Source organism: Pipra filicauda, unplaced genomic scaffold (assembly GCF_003945595.2).
Source record: "Pipra filicauda isolate LSUMZ 115617 unplaced genomic scaffold, ASM394559v2 scaffold366_size716523_pilon, whole genome shotgun sequence".
NCBI classification, from domain to species: Eukaryota; Metazoa; Chordata; class Aves; order Passeriformes; family Pipridae; genus Pipra; species Pipra filicauda.
In genome coordinates this window covers 565,611-585,236 of record NW_024104494.1, presented here as the reverse complement: position 1 = coordinate 585,236, position 19,626 = coordinate 565,611, and the positions used below count along the sequence as shown (strand labels likewise).

At 40.1% G+C, this 19,626-nt stretch overlaps 2 protein-coding genes across 3 annotated transcripts in view; one reads left to right on the top strand and one right to left on the bottom strand.

The window, feature by feature from the left end:
* CDH2 (cadherin 2) overlaps nt 1–19,626 on the bottom strand; it is a 118,352-nt gene that overhangs the window by 84,387 nt on the left and 14,339 nt on the right. The gene's annotated exons all lie outside the window — the stretch shown is intronic.
* Nucleotides 17,420–18,141, top strand: LOC120323894 (zinc finger MYND domain-containing protein 19-like). The gene is given in 2 exon segments (XM_039384643.1): nt 17,420–18,001; nt 18,004–18,141. Coding segments are annotated over 2 exon segments (720 nt in total).

Genomic DNA, 19,626 nt, shown 5'->3' with positions numbered 1-19,626 from the left:
CTTTGACTTAAGACTTAATTTTTCTTCTCAAAAGGCTATTCTACTTGAGATAGTCTCTGGAAGCTTGTCCTATAGCTAGATCCTTCTTAAATATAGAGATTAGCTTTGACACTTGCTTTTTATTTTTTTTTTAAATGCACTTTTAAGAAATTCATCTCAAGTCACTCAAGACTTTGAAGATTGCTATTGAGCCTTCATTCCGGGTGCAAGGGTGGAGCACAGGTCTAATCTCCTCAGCTACAGATTAGTCTTGCTTGACAGAACTGGTAGCACACTGTGCCTTGTAAACCCACTGCCTTCCCTCCCATGGCACACAAATGCCACCATGCCTGGGGGCTGCCCATGCCTCTGCCTCTATCATCACACAGCAGCCAAGTACATGTGGCTCTGTTCAGAGCTATCTGATCCCACAGCTTTCCTTCCCAGATGCACAGTACAAAGGTTTTTTAGATCAGCCCTTCAGATTCACAGGACACAAGCCACCTTGACCAATGACACAAAGCCAAGCACTACAAACAAACTGTAATGAATTACATCACTTAAGGAGGCAATGTTTCAGTAAAGGCAACCAATGACTTCCAACTAGCCAACTTCCAAATAGCCTTCTAACTTTTGAGAGATATTTTTAATCCACATGCTATTCTCCTGTATGCATAATGGTATCCTTGTAAGAGCAAAGGCTGCACCATGGGAGATGACAAACTGGAGTAGGTCTCAAAAACCAGTATTTCATACTGAGCTGTTCAACAGCATCGAAAAAAAGATAAAGGTTGCACAACAGATTACATAAAACCAGGGTCTTCTTGGTTTTGCTTTGTTTTCTTAAAAATCAAAGCCTTTAGTACGTAGCAGAATTCTTGCATTATTGAAAAAGCCCATTCACACCTCAACATTTTTACTGAGAAGTTCTCAGGCACAATTGCTCTGAACTATGAACACTGCTCTGCATTTTTTTAAGTCATTCTTAGCATCCCTCTCTAAAAATCCTGTTCCTCCAAGTTCTCCAAGGTTACTGTCAAAGTCAATGTCATACCACTTTAAAATTGTTCCCAAATACCAAACACCACAGCTTTTGAAATTTAGGTAGTGAGAAATTTAAGTATAAAAACAGAGAGATGGAGAAAGCACTCAGGAAACACTTCAAGGGAACAGGGTGCTTGAACAAAGGAGGAGACCTTTTTGGCCAGTGCAGTCTCCCAGCTGAACTCTCCTACATCAAGCACAGCAAGTACTCCACCTCCAAATCACCTTCAACCCTTTGGCATTTCTAATGACACACAACAGGATGTAGGCTCTTGCTCCCTACAGCATCAGAGACTAGAAAGTGAAAGGATTCCCAAAAAGCAGTGTGATGTTCCCTGTAGTTCCTGTATCAGCTGACAAGATGTTCTATTTTTCAGCACTGTATGGCACTACTCATCTTCGGTATTAACCACGAATTTCTAGACTTTAGGAGCACAGCCTCTGTGCTGATAATGATGAAATTTTACTGTTTTCTGTTGCTTCAAGAACATAAATTAGAAAAAAACAAAACAATATATCTAATGAGACCTGAGCCTATAAAACTTAATTATCATTGAGGTACTGCATTTATCATTTGAGAATAACAGATGTCCCATGCTTTTACATCTATTGCAGTTTGACAGAACTGAGAAAAAGTTAAAGCACTGATGTCTAACTACCAGTCTTAACGGTAAGTGTGCAGAAAACTACTGATTTCCATATTCTAATCCTCCTCATGGATTTCCCAGCTTGTGACTTGGAATAAAAGAAAAATCCACGGTGACATTAATCAACTGAGACTCATCCCTCCAATAATTTTTTTTTCTTGTGTTTTATTCTTTCCTCACCTAGAATACTTGTAGTAAGACTGAGATGCTCTTTAACTATCCTGAAGTATTTCTTGAGCTCTGCTTAATAGGTGCACTGTTGCAAGTGTATTAAAATTGCTTATTTTAAAATGTAGTATTCATGTTCAGTACCTTATATAGCATTCCAGAAAAGCTGAATATTATCAAGTACCTAGTACTTCTTGAAATTGCTCTGGTTTTTTTAGTAGTACAATTTACTTCTGGAGTATTGCACTATGACAACTGCCACCCATGCAAGGCAGGCAGTCATTGAATTCAGATGAGGAAATCATTCTGTACTACATCTGTCTAAATACTGCAGATTTATTTTCACGGTGTTCTCACAAATGCACAAAATATTTCATATGTAAAGGAAAAAGAATAAAAAAGAAATGCCTTCATTAAATTTTTGACACAACAATGAAAGCTCCCCCCTCCTCCCCTTAAAGTCTGCTTAGAAAATTAAAATTATTGGCAAAGCCACACTGTATTGCATTGAAAAACCCCCTCTGGCCGCAGCTGTCAGCTTTTACTTTTAGCATCAGGATCTGCCCATGGGCACAAAGATAGCTTGTAGCTCATAGGCTCATTACAAGTCAAGGGCAAATAAAAAAATAATCCATGTAAACGAGTAGGAAACACTAATGTAACTTGGGATGTTTAGTTATGCAACTGCACATCAGTATTCTAATTAAAAAGAACTAACAAACACTCAACTTCAAGGGAAAACCATACTAGGAAAACATGTAAGTCATAAGAAAAAGTAACAGAAATCTTGACCACTGTGTCAGTTTAAAATAAAATCAGATATCAAAAAAATCTTTATCTGAAGAATCACATCTGTGTCATTAGATACATTCTCTTCTTCATCATACACAAAAGCACACTAATTATTAGTCTGTAGAGACATCTTTATTCCTATTCATCCCTGAGCAATAAATCAGCATCCCTGTCAGTCCCAGTAACATTCACAAAAATAATTTGTAAATCTTTTCTAGAATGTAATATCCCCAGCAGTTTCCACAGAATCTCTCTTTTCCAGTTGAGATATTCCAAAATAAAAAACAAACAAAACCCCAAACCCAAATACTAGAAACTTACTAAGTTTGTGGTTGATTTTAGACTATCCAGATTTGCCTTGAACTCCAAGTATTCCCAGAAACTCTGGACCTAGTTTTCCTCTTTCTTATACTACATACTTATGTAAATCCACTGGTTTTGATGAATTACTTTTAATCTGACCACTAATTTAAGAGGAGAGATAGATTGTGCTATTTAAAGAACTTTGTAGTAGATAGTTTAGAAGACTGCCTTTTTTTCCTCTCCCTTAATGGGAAGCTTGAAAAATGTTTTCCAAAACAAATCATCATCTTCAGCTTAAGAGGGAACATTCCTGTTGTTTTCAACCCCAACTTAATTAAGCTGATTATTATAAATCACAGAGAATGTTTCTTTTTAACCCCAATTGCCACAGTAGAAGCACCTGGAACTAGACTTCAGCCTTAGTTGAGGAGCAGGAAGCCCAGCTGCTGCAGAAAATTACTTCAGAAAGCGCTGTAGACCACTTTCCAAAGACCACTTCAAATGTCCCTGTAACCAAACAGGGAGGCCTGCGGCTCTTTTGCCTTCCCACCACAAAATACTCCCATCTCTAGACATCTATCTTGACTCTTTGCTGAGGACAGTGCCAAGTAAAACCTGACAGCAGGGCACACGGATCCTTGTCTTGCTGCTCCAGTTCTTTTGCTGCTGCCTTGGCGTCAGCACATCTTTATTGATAATTCACAGGAGGCTTCGACCCTCAGAGGCAAAGCCCGGACAGGCAGCCTGCGTCACCAGCCTTGCTGCAGGATGGCTGCCTCCAGCAGAGAACCAGGATGGATACATGGAGGTGTTAGGATCTGCTTATTAAAAGATGCCCCTGTCCGAATTAAGGTGCAAACAAGACCATGCCCCGAAGTCAATAGTACAGATTTTATTTAACAGTAAATATGAGGTAGAGAGAGAAGGAGAGAAAGGAAGTGGGAGGGGAGAAGGAGAGTGAGACAGAGATTGTGTAAACAGATCCCTATCACGTGGATCCCTGCCACGTCCCACCAGTCCTTCTTCACTCATTCTAGTTTGCTTGGTGGTGGGGGTCCCGAAGTTGTGCTTCTGGGGTACCACATTTATACAGTCCAAGACCCAAGTATTCATGGGGGTGCCATTCCCACAATGTGGGCTGGCATGTGCATAAGGACTTACTTCCCTTTTCCACACCTTGCCATGGTCAGAGTTTTGTCTGGTGTGCTTACAGTCTGCAGGCGGGAATTTTTGTCCAGACAGGTTACCCAGATATGCCTCATCAGGCCTGGCTTTCTATTGTTGCCAGTCTGCATTTTCTCACAGTTTGCACAGCACAATTCTGTCCAGTGTGCTAATTCCAAACCTTCACCTCCATTTAGGCCTTGGAATTAACGCCTTCCTGTTTTGCATCTGTGTTTATCTGTTGTGGTGGCTTCTCTTGAGACAGTTCACTGTGCTCTTTAAGTCCTTACAGGAGGCAGCAGCATCCTCTGTTACAGCAGGAGGCTCCAGCAGAACTGTCCCTCGAAGCTCTTTACATGGAAGAGTTTGAGGATCAAGTACAGTGCTGAAGCCCCTGGAGCACCTCAGGTAGACTGTCAGGTGACTAAAGAAAGAGTTCAAGAGGCAGTGCATGCAAAAATGGCTTACATATACAGTAGTCAAATTTGCTTGTTGCATTTTGCCTTTGCAGTAAGCCCTACAACTTTTCTTGTCTGAAGAGACTGTCACTTGTTTAGGGGTTTACTGCTGTATTGTCTCTGTGGAGGGAGAGAGACTGGACAGATTGGAGAAAAGATTAAAATGCTGCAAAGCATTCTCATATTTCACAGAAGGGCTTGAGTTAATGGTGAAATATCCATGATTTATACATTAATAAAAAAATGTAATCACAGTGAAAAGGTCATCTCATTTGCATACTAGATGCTCAAATCAACCACCTTGGTTTTGCAGATCTAAAACGACAGCACAGCAGTACAGTTGGCCACTGAGAGACAAAGGATGAAGACCTCAGTAGAGGATGAGCAATATTTAGACACAGCTAGGATGCCCTTCTGGTAGGACCATTAAAATGATTTAGGCACAAGATGCTGCTAAAAGAGGTGGTCTTGCAGCCCATAGTCCCATCTCCCTCTTCTCCCAGAAGCCACTGTGGTGACGCCATGGGACAAGGCGATTTATCCAGCTGATCCATGGGAGTATCATTTCTCTTTCACTCCAGAGTAAGCCTGCTGTTTGATCAGCCCAATGCATTGACTCATACTGAGGTTGCACAATCACTGTATCTAGCACAAAAGATGCAGCTGGAGCTCTGGGAAGGGCTAGGAAGATATGTGGGTCTGCCCTCTCCCATGGCATTTTACCCTTAGATCACTTTGTTCTAATACAGGACTTAGGCCTTACACTTGAGAAGTAAAACCTACCTGAGCTCCTATATCACCAGTGAAGACAGACACTGGGTTGTCTTCTTCTCTGCCAGTGTGACTCACATCAGAGAAGTTGTACCATTCAGCTCCTCATTGAAACACCTCTTTCCCCCCACCCCCAGTCCATCACCCTTTAGTCCTACTACCTATGACTGTACCAAAAACAGAGACGAAGCTTTCATTCAGCCACCTAATCCAGAGCAATCCAAGTGCCTCCACACCAAGTCAAGTCTCCCAGTACATTTGGATCTGGGAGAGTGAGGCACAAGTAGGACTATTATCAGCAAATGTTATTTTACTGCCCATCTGTTTTATGTTTGTCTCTCACTAGCAAGATACGCTTCTCTACTTGGGAGCTGCTGATGCTGCTCTACAATTCTTATACTGTATATCAGCATTGCTCTAAATTAGGGGAACTGTACTCTTACAGTGAGGGAACTTGGGGCAATCAGTCTTCTAAACTGGCCTCCTAACCTTCCCAGCCATTGCCAATAACCCCCATGACAGCACCTTTTAAGTCTTTTAATCACAGATGAGTTAACTTTTTTTTAAAAGCCACCAATAGTGCCTGGAACCTGCAACATCCACCCTGGAGCGCTCCGGACACCTGATGATTCAAGTCAGGGAACCACTAAAAATTCTGCAGCCTGTAGCAAAAGCTTTTTATAAGCTAAACTGTATTCGCTATAGTGAGGAGAATGTATTTTGAACGTTTGGTAGGAGCATCAGTCCAAAAGTTGAGAAATGTCATGTTCATCCACATGCACATTTTTGCGTTCAGAAGGGCAGCAGAGAGATTGTGCAAAAATGAATAATAATTCCCCAATGACTTTATCAGAACTAATCCAGTACATCCTGAAACAACCTAAACCCGCTTGCCTGTCCCTTACCAAGTATTAAAGATCTCACTGTCCTCTTGCCATTTCCAGCTCTTTCTAAAGACTTGTCTAATGTTATCATTTCCTTAATAAACATCTTCCCTTTTGCTGCTGGAAAAATTAGCAAAGTTAACATCAAGTATGTGAGCAATATTATAAACACAGTTTGCATTTATGGCACGAAGGTGACCTTCTTCTCTCTTAGTTCATGGCACAGTACATTCAGAATTCAATTTATCTGGTGGCATATCTGTGCACGGCTAGCAAAAATTTTAAAATGTAAGATAGCAAGATTCTTACTAAAACAGTAATACACAGACTTTATAACTCTAGCACCAAATAAAAACAAAGACCCATAAGCAAAGAAACCATGTTTTGACCTTCAGTGACATTTTCACACTATACATAGTCCAAAAAATTCTCTGCATCATAAATATACATGGTTGACAGATATTAATTAAAACACTGGCGTAACAGTTTACCAAACTAATTAACTATCTCTATACATTCTACAAGGGTAGAAATGCTTTACGAGAAGTTATTGCAATTAAAAAACATGTATAAGGAACTACATAAAACCCTTACCAGACTTCGCTCATCTTCTAGGCTCATATTCACAATATTTTAATTGTTTCCATATTAAAAACATCAACTCTGACTCAGAGGAATAAACACAGACCACCTCCAGTAACGGTCAGGAAACAAATCAAATATTCCAAAACTCTTCTGGTGTTCTTACTAACTAAGCTGTTATTGATTTATTTGATGGTATTTTCAAAAAGAAGTTATCATGAAAAACATGTAGCATCCAGCCTACAGATAACCTCAGAGTTCATATTACAGGACATTCAGAGTTTGTAAAGGTAACTTAGAAAAGTTATTCAAACCCTCTATGAGAGAAAAAAAGTCTTCAAATGTAAATTTCGTTTTGATTCACTGCAAAAAACCAGGAACCTTCATATCCCCCCAGTGATCCTTACCAGAGAACTGGAGCACCGAGCTCATTACAGCGTATTGATCTCCCAAACAAAGGGGCCCTCATCCATCGATCGGCTCCTGCCAAGGTCCATGCTGCTTGCGAGGCCATGCATGACACACAGCTGTGGATCACTCCAAAAAGACAAACAGCACTACACATTTTCTTCCCCAAGCGGACCCAGGCACAGTGTTCTTTCATGGTATGCAACAGAAGTCACACAACCGCCTCTGAGCAGACAGCAGGCAGTCTTCAAAACCAGTTTTCTCAGAGACTTTGTTTGGTTACCCTACAAAAAGTTTAGGTACCACTTTAAAGTTGATAGTCACTTACAGGAACAAATATTCAGAGCTTACTTCTTCAGTCTTTTATCCACGGCCTGCATGATAGATGGGGCTTAAAAAATTAAGAATCTCTGTATATTTGTATCAGTTTTTGTGAGGAACACACAACTCAATACTATTAGGAGTCCATAGCTTTCCTTTTTATTTTAAATCAGATGAAATATAAAAACCACAGACTGTGAGAAGGTGGCCACCTTAAGCCAGGCTTCATTACTGCACTATGATCTGCCCAGCACAGTGGAGCAGCCATGTTCTGCCAGGATCTCTCTTGGAAAATTGGGTCCTAAAGCCAGCTGCACCTGTGCTTTAAACAGCACCTCCTTTAAATAGCAAACCCACTGAAGGCTAACAAAAATTTTCCATTTTAGTGACTACTTTGGCTTTTTGGGGTGCACCTGTAAATTACGGAGCATTTGTTGCAAAAATCTTAAGGAGGAAATAAATTGCAGATCATTTGCAGCTGTAACAAGTGACAAAGTCAGCTTCTCTGACGAAAAAATGTTCCATTTTTATAAATAATGACACGTATAATTCTTAAATATTTAATTTGCACACAGGCACAATGACCAGATTTTAATTGAGACCTGACATGGTCAGAAGTGCAGATAGTGACACGCAGGGTAAGAATGAAAGGGATTGCTTTTGCTGTTAATTTGTATTTTAAGTTTCAAAGCAATACAGATTTCATTCCAGTTCTGGGAAACACATAGAACCAATTACATGTAGGCAAAAACACCTCGGATACCTGAACTACTAGATGTGGTTTTTGCTCCAAGCCGTTAAAACTCCCACCCTAACACACCTCAGCTCTGCATAAATATGCTCCAAGAGGTTAGAATTCCACTCTGTTTCATTGCTTTTCTCTTTCAGACAGTTGGGAAAGCACTGTGATATTGACCTTCTGCAGCTACCTTCGCACACACGAGCACTCCCTGCCCACATGTGCTGTCCCAGTTTCAAATAATTTCAGCAGTATTTCTGCTCTTATGTAATAAGTACCCTTTCAACAGAGACTCCTTCACAAGAAACCAAATCAACCAAAGCTCTTTTTGCATAACCTACCAAGCAGCTGTAAGTTAGTGGCTACTGGATGCAGGTGACAGTCTGATCTGAACCCATGACCTCCAAGGGACGTACAGTCCCCCATTACCCATCCCCTGAGAACCAAACTAATAAATTTTTTTTATAAAAGCACAAACGTGCACTGAAGCACTGTAAAGGGAAGACTGTGGGTATTTGAACAGAAGAGCACATACGGATTTGGAAAGCCAAAGACTTTCACTGATGTATTATTTCTATGGTGTAAAATGCATACTAGTTGCTTTACAGAAAACAACACAAGGTTTTTTTGTTTTGGCTTTGTTTGTTTTTTTTTTCCCCTTGACGAATTCAGACAATAATCAGCACTGAAAGCTAAATCTATGCAAACATTAATTGAATTTAACAAATGCATAGTGGTAAGAATTTGATTTAGGGAAGTACATTCCAAAGAACTTCTATCATAAAGATGATCCCGAACAAACATCATGATGGAAGGAGTATGAGGGGTTGATAAAACCACACAGCTGCCTCACAGATAGAGTCACATTTCCATTGGTCAATAAACAATATGCTCACAGAGGGTAGTTGGCAAGTTATCAGTGTGTCAATGATTGAGAGATGTTTTACAGATTAGAAAATAAAGACATTAAAAGAACCTGAAAACCAAATTTTAAAAGTATGATCTTTAATTACCTTTCCCAACAACAGTTCTTATGCACTAGCTTTCTTGTACCATTAGAAAGAAATTCTTTACTTTGTGCGTGGTGAGACATTGGAACAGGTTGCCCAGAGAAGCTGTGGATGCCCCAACCCTGGTAGTGTTCAAGGTCAGGTTGGATGGGGCTTTGAGCAACCTGTTCTAGTGGAGGGTGCCACTGCCTACAGCAGGGAACTTGAAACTAGGTGATCTTTAAGTTCCTTCCAACCCAAACCATTCTGTGATTCTCCTTTGTGGAAAACTACTTGAGCAAGGCATTAAATTCAAGAACCTGTACCTTATGCTGTAGAAAACCTTACAACATAAACACCAAAAGTATTTTATGCATCCAGTTTCTGGCATAAGGCTTGAAATTAAATGGCTACACCATACAGCAATAATTTTAATAATGAACACAAATATGACCAAAATCCAACACAACCTCCACTGACTCAGCTATGTATTAAATCTGTGCACAAGTTGGCAAAACCTGAAAGAAAGACAGGGAAAAAACTCATACACATTTAGCATTATGTTACTAATGTTTAAAAGCTACTCACTTGTGGAAAAAAGGAATTTCTTTTTCCTCTTTTCATGCGCTTAAGCCAAAACACTGACCTATTGTAACCAATGAGCCACCATTAATAAAGCTCTATCCTGAAAACAACTAAGAGCTTACCCTTCACCCACACATAATTTCAATATAGGTATGCTAAATGCAGACACCAAAGTCTACTTACATAGATGTTTTGCTTGTATTTGATTGCCAGTTTACTTGTATTTGAATATCAATTTGCAAGCTAATTAGAGAACATTGCTGAGCCCATTACAGAAAAATAGTGCTCCACCATTAACTGCAGTGCTATCTCACTAATTCCTTCTAAGACTGGCTTCAAACAACATCTTCGTCTCCATTCAAAACAATTAGTGTACATTTATTTCACATTTTAAACTGCAGTGAATCGTTTTAACAGATTGCAGTGCTATTTTGATAGCTTTTATGTTACGAATTCTGCTTTTAGGGATTCCTAACTTTCCTATTTAAGAGAATGTTAAACTGGAACTCACAGAAGGCCTTAAATAATTCCTCCTCTCTACAACCTGAGAATCATATGCCATTAACTTTCAAAACCAAACAAAATCTACTTCTTAAAAGGCAGCACAATGCACAAGAAAGAGCTTGCTCCTGCAGGCGAGCAGACAAGATCATAATTATCTGCCCCTGCTCACAGGTCTGCCAAACTGCAGCAGACAGTAAAAAGGAAGAGGAAAAAAAACCAAAATGGGCCAGTTTCCGAAGCTCTGCAGGCAGCTCAGAGAAGGAGGAGATGCACCCGAGCCATGTTGTGCTGCTCCTCTGCCCGGAGCATCAGTGCCAACGGGCAGGCAGGGGCTGCAGCCAGTGAGGTGAGGGATGGCAGCAGCGGGCGGTGGTGGGTGCCCTGGTTCTCCAGGATTATCTGCAGCCAGGCTGGCGGGTTAATGGGATTGCTGGCTAAGAACCGCCAGCACAATTCACTACTATGCCTGGGTAGGGCTGGGATGCAGCAGGCAGCAAGGGATGGGAGGGAACTGATCCTCAGTTGCCCAATCCTGGAATAAATTAAAACAGGAAGAGAGCTCTCAGTTGCACTGCAGGAAGAAAAGAGGAGAGGAAAAAATCCAACCAAAACAAAACCAAAAAAACTAATAGAGAATCCAACACAGTGGAGTTTCATTCTGTTATGACCTCCTTTCTCTCATCACCACTAACAGACCACATTTCTCATTAACTTATCTCCTTTACTGCAACAGGTCCCAGCAAATCAGCAACACAAGCTGACCTAAAGCCCACCAGAAAAAGCAGGAACAATTCTGTGACAGAATATCTTGCTGATCTAACTCACTTGTCCTGCAGCTACATCATTGTGATGTATTTATCCCTATAGAAAAGAGAGTTACATTCTTGGCATATCCTCTCCTAGCTTCATTTAAGGTTTATGTTTTCATAAGCACTTAAAACTGCACATCTATACACAAGGTGAGAAACAAGGAAAAAAAATATTACTGGTACCAAATCACATGTTTTCAGATCACTCAACAGACACTGATGGACTCACAATGCTCAAACCCAGTGATGCCTCCAGAACAGTGGACAAGCCATGATGTGCAGCTGTAGGTACTTCTTTAGCCAACCTGATGTCTTGGCTATAGGATCAGTATATCTTAAAAAGGCTCTTCCCTGTGCATGTTCTGATCTTGGATGAATACCCAGACAATTAATTTTTTTAGCATTAGTATAAATTGCAAAAAAAGGGAAGATACAGACATCCTGCTGTCATTTTGGTGTCAAAAAGGCCAAGCTGTTTCTCCCAGAAAAGCTTCTCAGCACTAGCTGCTCACCTAATTCACACTGGCGAGCTCCACTGGGTCCTCAGCATTTCCTTTAGGGTGGGTTCAGATGGCCATGACTAAGTCAAATTGGATGTCACGAAGAAATCTGAAAGTACTACAAGATACCTTCCTTTCTATCTTAGGTTGCTTCTGCTCTCTTCTTCCAACTAATTCCAAATTTCTCTGTGATAGGGTTGTGGAGAACCTGTGCTTTCCTTTCCCCCTTGAACAACACCAGGGTTCATTCCTCCATTCATTCCACCATCCTTCATAACCTGGATTCTTCTGCTTTCATCTTCTCCCTAGACTCAGCTCCATTTTCTACTCCAGAGTTTCACTCCATTTATCCCCTAGTGTTATTTTCCTTGCCCTGTGGAGGACACATCAACCAGCAGGGGCATATGGAGAGGAGTTGAAAACCACCTGTGGCCTTAAATTGGAAAGATTTAAAGTGTACCAAAGGCCAGTCGCTCCTTCTACAGCCTAATTAGAAAATAACAACAAACTCTAGTAAATTTCATCCAAAAAATCCGACCCTGTTCCTTTGCACTTTCCTTCTCTTCCTCCCTTCTCCTCAGTTCAGCAGGGCTAACTATAGTGCCTTGGATGTGTTGTGAAAGCTTGGAAGTGAACTCTTCCAAAAATTATCATTTCCAGACTAAAAAAATGCCCCCACATTGAGTGTCTCAAGTTCAAACCAAAACAATGAATCTGCCTCACTGCATTCAACCCAAATCAGAGCAGTTCAAACTGTACTTGGATTTGTTGACTCACATCCAAGTTTTCAACACAGCAGTATTTGATTTGATGTAGTCTTTAAGTGTTTAAATACTACAGGAATTTATCTGTATTTAGTATGGTAATGTGTTTTACAATAAAGGACGTTTTCCTGAAATATCAGTCCAGTAGGATGCTCTAGTAAATTTGTCTTCCAGATTGTTAGAAAAATGACAAGTCAACAAAAGATGTATTGTGGTCTTAAGCGAGAATTCGAATGCGTAATTATACATACCATGTGTCTCACGTTATGCTAACACAGATGGCCTCACCTGAATTTTTGCTCCATGTATTTCATACAGTTATATACCAAAGACACAATTTTTTTTTTCCTTGCAGCTCTTGCATGCAACAGCAACTCTTCTTCTATCTCTAAATAAATCAGCCATACCTAAAGGCACCTTTGCCTGCTGGGGAGGCTTTCTGCCACAGCTTTGCAACGATCATTCCTCCCAGCCTTCCCTAGAGCATTGGTCAGCTTTGAACTGGCTCTAACTATAGTGATTCCAGGAGAAATAACGGCCCCATGGGAATCAAAGCCAGATGGCATAGTTCAAAACTGAACTGAGGCTACACTAAATGGTGTTAGAAAGAGCATAATGCTAGACCCAGCTCCAGAGGGCAGAAACAAACAACTCCTTTGCCATCCTCCATTGAGCCATGCCCAGAGCTTACTGGAGCAGCTGACAACTCAGTTCTCATAATTCATATTTCTGCACACAAAAAGGACACTACCTTTGAGACCCTTGCAAGTAACCAGCTGAATACAGGAAAAGGGAATAAGTACTAAGTAATTCAGTGCATTCCAAGTAAATGCATCATAAATGGAAATTACTATCTGAGCTGGACTAATTCACTAAGAGAGTAATTTACAGATCCCAGAACACTGCAACCATTCCAGATTTCCATAACTTCTCCGTATTTTTCTCTTTATCAAGACGTAGATATAAAAGCCTACACTAGAAATAAATGCACGGAATAAGGGTAAATCATGTTTCTTCTTTGGAAAAAGCAGACAGAATAGTTCATTCAGGATTTCACTACAAAATATATTTCCACCTCTAATCCAAATATTCCATAAAAGGAAAACATTTTCTTTAGTATATGTTTATAGGTTTCTTTAAGAATTTCTTCTCATCTAGAACTCAAGTGATTAATTCTTTGATACTGGATATACAAATTGATGCACATACTACAATTCCATAATAGCTTTACAGTCCACCGAGGGATAATGTGAGTTATGCTTCTGAAATATTTGTCCTTTGTACATATTCAAAACATCACCACATTTCATTATTTATCCTTGTTCTCTGTTTATATATATGTAATGTTCAATATACAAGCTTGCAATGAGAAGATACCAACATTAGTCAATAGTTTAATACTCAAGAGTAAAATCAGATATCACATACAAGTCAGACAAAAAGGAGTCATCATTCAAATAGGTTTTTTACCACTGTTCATCAAGGTGAACATATGCTATGTGTACTCCAGGATATATTCTATGCTTAAGGAATGAGGAAAAAGGAGTAAGGAAACCATATCTCAAGAAAAGCAGTCTCTTGCTTCAGCAGAAGAAAGTTCTGATTTTCAGGGGAAAAGTATCTAAGAACACATTAAGAGCTTGGTACGTGAACAGATAAGAGGCATCATAAAACAGGTACTGTGCTAGTGTAGTTAAAGTAAACAGAAGCAGTTCTTTCAATCCAGGATAGTAAGCTCAAAACTGACACTGGAGAATTTAGGATGCTGTGGGGCATGGAAAGAGTACAAACAGGAAAACTGTTCAAGAAAAGAAGAGGAAAAGGATTAAAAAGGCAAGAAACGAAAAACTGCAATGCAATTGTAACATAAAATAAAACAACGAGGCACAGCATCACCAAGCAACAGCATTAAAATTTACTCTGCTTCACATGGAAGAGGACAAAACTAGATCTACTAAATATTAAGATAACTGAAGGGAAAAAGAACTAAACCACATATTCCCAACACAAGTTTCTGGGGAAAAAAAATTCTACTCCCACTAAGGCTTAAAAGAATAACTAGAAGGATGGTGGGTTGTGCGATTCTTCTTTTTTTTATTTTTGCAAGGGTGGGCAAGATGAAGAGTATAGGAAAAGAATTTCAGAAAACAATACTTTTGGGAAGAATTGAAACACTTCTTCCCCAGCTTGCCAGCAGCTCATAGAGAGACCCCATCCATCTGAGATTCTTTGGCTGTCTGCCTGGAAGGAACTTGTCAACTTGTCTTTTTGCTTAAGGCAAGGAGACTTCAAACAAAGTGGTTACCATTTTCATTTTTTTCATGGAAAGAAAAAAAAAGGACAATTTTTTTTTTCCCAGGGAAAAACTAGTTTCCCTCTTGGAAAATATGATTCTGCTAAAAGCACTTCCCCTGGCTCTACAGTTAATATGCACTGGAATATCAAAGCCCCCAGTGTATGCTGCCATAGTAAGAATACAACTATATGAGAGCTGTTCACAGAAAAGAACAACACATAAATCTTAAAAGATGTGCTGCCGTCTTCAGTTTGAAGCATTATGAGTTTTTTAGAAAGAATTCTATTCTTAGCTGATGATAGACATTTGTAGAATAATAAAACACCACTAGCAATAAGAGAAAGCCAAGTGACTTCACCTGGGACAGACAGCATCCATGCAACCCTCCGCTACTATGTCAAGAAGAAATGTTAGTTACTCTTAAATGCCAGGCAATGCCTGAGTGCCGCTCTCCCAGCAACACATTTCTGCATTGTTTCAGACCAATTGGCATTTTCAACAGCAAACTACAAAATAAATCTGTGGGAATGCCAAAATCAAGTTTTGTCACTCAGTTTGAAAGCATCAAAACAAATATTATTTTCTAAGCATTTCACTGCTAGAAGAGAAAAGGCAGCAGGGAGACCATAGTTCTGTTTAAACATACAAGGTCTTTGAGTAAAAAAATCTAAAGGAGTAGGAGTGCAAGTTTACCCCAGATAAATTGGCTAACCCTGTTCATTTTATGAGCACTTGGTACCAGGCTCAAAGAGGAAGGAAGGTGCAAGCGTGCCTCTTTCGGCAAAGCTGACGCCCATGCTTACTCTGGCTCAAATGGCTCATGAAACTGCGGCGTTACTCATCCATAATCACTGCTTATCTCTGTGATCAACACCAAAACATATTTTTTTCTTTATCATCGTGCCACTCAAAGAGATTAGAAATATTTTATAGCTACACAGCGCTCCAAGGATACATTTAGGAATGAATTTGCTTAGCAGAAAACTAAAATCATGCACTTAGTAACAAGACAGACAACGTTAAAATAATGTCTTTGAAAGATAAGAAACTGCTACAATAAGTTATCAGAGTAAGAATCTCTAAGAAATGATTCACCAAATAACCATTCAAGTAACCTTTCTAGGTGAATGATTTTAGCTGAAATGCATTATTTGTATCTTAAAATTTGCAGGATATAGAACAAAGATTAGATAAACTGGCTGGACACATTGAACTGCCACAAGTACTTTTTCCTGGATGAACTACAAAAATGTGATAAAACCAGCACAAACAAGGGCATTTAATATATTAAATGGAACTCTCTCTTAACTTAATCTCTCCTTCTCTGAATATCACATCTTATTTATGGCCCTCCAAACAGCAATCGCATTTTGTTTACAGAAACAAGTCATAAGTACCGTGTCTACAAATTTGGGTTAGATATCTAGTTCTGCTAGGTGATGGCTGCAGAGTTATTTGCCTATTATTATTTTCTTTTTTTAAATGTTGGAACATTTAAGTCCTAAAATAATTCAAAGTATATTAAATTCTAAAAACTCCATGGATTTATTACTAAGATGGTTTTTAGCAGTGCATGAAGTTTCTTTTACTTCTGTTTCCAAAATTATTACTTCATTTTTTCTCCCTTTACAGAAATTAAGGTAGTAATTCTGAGTTCTTTGGTAAAATTCACCGTAATTTCATTGAAGTGACTGGAACCAAGTGGAACAACATGTAAAACAAAATAAACAAATTCAAAACCAGGCCTACAAGACTTAGCTTAAATGTGTACAGTGACCTAAGCATGTTATATCTTAAAGTCAGACTTGCCAGACATTGTGCAAGACAAGTTGTAAGACATCAGCTTTGAAGTCTCCAAGGCTATGACCAGTGAAGAGTGTTTAAGGGAGCATGGGGCATTGGTGATACTCCGCCAGAAGGAGGCAACAGGACACAGCCTATATAGTGTGGGTTACCTCCTACACAGCTCAGTCACAACCTACTAAAGGAGTAGTTTCCAACTTCTTTTGCTGTGACTCCCCAACTAGATGCTTTTCCCTGTTTACTCATCCTGAAACCAAGGACAGCAGGGGCAGCTATCTTTGTCTCTTTTCCCCCCCTCTACCCACATTAATAAATGTAGGGTTTCTTTTCCCTTCACCAATTTATGTTATTCTGAATATGCTGCTCCACTAATTTTTCACATACTGGGACAACTGAACACCTAGATAACAACTGAACGTGTAGTTGCCTCTCATGCACAAAAGGACAAATTAGTAGATGCCATATGAATGTCCTAACCATATGAATGAACACACCTATTATCAAATATATATTTTTTTTAAATGCAATGGGAACAAATCCAATCCTCCCTCAAAAACAAGCACCACCTGAATACAAGAATAAAGAGAAACCTCTTCAGAAAACATACAGTATCATGTAGTACATGATGGAACCCTGCTGATACTTTTAAAATAAAGATTTCTTACAACAGTACTTAAAAGCCAGATATCCTATCTTATTGTAAAAGCTGGAATGCAGACCAACAAGTCATACGACAGCACTAATTTTATTTAAATTTTGGTGAGATGGAAGCCAAAGCACTTAAGAGAAGCCTGTCCCCCACTGTACTAGACCAAAGCAAATGAACAAGACAGATAATAAATATATCATCATTTTCTTGGTCAGTATTTTAAGAAGCAACTTGTCAAGAAAGCATCAAGTTAGGTTCAAATGACTCTGCAGCTGAGAATTCCACAAAGTCTCTGTGCTTCTGGTATCAATGCACAAAACCAAAGGAAATTAAGGCTTTCATCTCTAAATCATTCAGAAACTAGTATAAGCATCTACAAGGATGTCACAAGGTTATACAGGGAGAAAATTAGAAAGGCCAAAGTAGAGGTAGATGCTGATGGAAATGGTGCTAAAAGATTTGCTTATGCATTCAACAAGAATCGTGGAAGGGAATCCGGCCGCCTCCTGCATGAGCTGCTGTGGAAGAGACACTGGGAGAGGATTGCTCCTGATTTTCAGGTGGTACATCTGAACTCAGTGACAGTGGACAACTGCCTGGACAATCTGCGCCTTGCCCCTTGGGGGTGGAAGCCCAAAGCTGAAGAAACCTCTAGCAAAGAAAGGGAACAAATTCTGTATTGGCTGGCAATCCAACAGTTTCCTACAGACCCTCCAGAAGAGCAGTTTGTTGTCCTCAACGTAACAAGATATTACAACACTAAAGGGGACATCCTGGAGCAGAAAAATAACTCCTGCACATACTATGAATGTCACTACCCCTCATGCACAATGACTGAAAAAATGAGTTACATGAGTTCAGTATCTGTGGGCACTGCCAGGTCCCACAGTACTGTGGGCCGCAGCGCCAGCAGGAGGACTGGCCTGCCCACAAGAAACACTGCCAAGAGTGGAACATAATCTGGCTACAGCCTAAAAGATAATTAAAAAAAAAATCTTTCTAAAAATCCATCCAACTAAACGAGGGCTAAGGAAAATCTCCATCCTTTACCGAATGTGGGGGGAATTATAGTGACAAAGGATGAGGAAAAGTCTAAGGTACTCAGTGCCTCCTTTGCCTTCGTCTAATAGTAGATCAGTTGTTCTCCAGGTATGCAGCCTCCTGAGCTGGGAGACAGGGAGGGGGAGCAGAAGGAAGCCCCATAATCCAAGGGGAAATGGTCAGGGACCTGGTACACCACTTAGACATACACAAATCTATGGGGCTCGATGGGTTCCATCCAAGGGAACTGAGGGAGCTAGCAAAAGTGGTCACCAAGCAACTTTCCATCATTTACAGAAGTCCTGGATAACCAGGGAGGTTCCAGTTGATTGGAGGTGAGCAAGTATGACGCCCATCTACAGGAAGGACTGGAAGGAGGATATGGGGAACTATAGGCCTGTCAGCCTCGGTGCAGGGGAAGGTCTTGGAGCAGATCACCTTGAGTGCTGTTGTGTGGCATACAGAGGACAACCAGGGGACCAGGCCCAGTCAGCATGGGTTTAGAAAAGGCAGGTTCTGCTTGCCTGACAAAATCTCCTACCATGACCCACTTAGTGGACGAGGATAATGTCTACCCTGACTTTAGCAAAGCCTTTGATGCCATTTTCCACAGTATTCTCCTGGAGAAACTGGCTGCTCATGGTTTGGATGGGTGCACTATTTACTGTATAAAAAAAACTAGCTTGATGACTGAGCCCACAGAGTGGTGGCAAATGGAGTTACAACCAACTGGCAGCCGATCACTAGTGGTGTTCCCCAGGGCTCAGTGTTGGGGCCAGTCCTGTTCAGTATATTTACTGATGATCTGGAAGAGAGGATCAAGCGCACACTCAGTCAGTTTGCAGATGACACCAAGCTAGTTAGGAGTGTTGATCTGCTGGAGAGTAGGAAGGTTCTGCAGAGGATCAGTGGGCCAAGGCCAACCATGTGACCTTACTGCTCTCTACAGCTACCTGAAAGGAGGTTGTATTGAAGTGGCAGTTGGTCTCTAGTCGCAGAAACAAGCAATAGGCATCACCTTCCATCAGGGGAGGTTTAGGTCGGATATTAGGAAATTCTTTTCAGCTAAATGGCTGTCAAACATAGGATCAGGCTGCCCAGGAAAGTGGTGGAGTCACAAACCTGGAGGTATTTAAAGGATGTGCAGATGAGGTGGTTAGGGGGACAGTGTAATAACAGACTCGGCAGTGTTGTGTTAATGGTTGAACTTGATGATTTTAGAGGTCTTTTCCAACCTAAGTTGGAAAGGCAACAGAGATCAGAATCAGGCATATGATTATCCCCAAGAAGCAAATGTCATGCAACTATAGTTAACTTGCAGCATCATCTGAATCTAGTTTAATAACCAGAAAATAGGCTTTTGACAACAATAGTATTTCAAAATGACAGTATAATTAAATTTAAGTCAAAGCTATGCAATGATGGA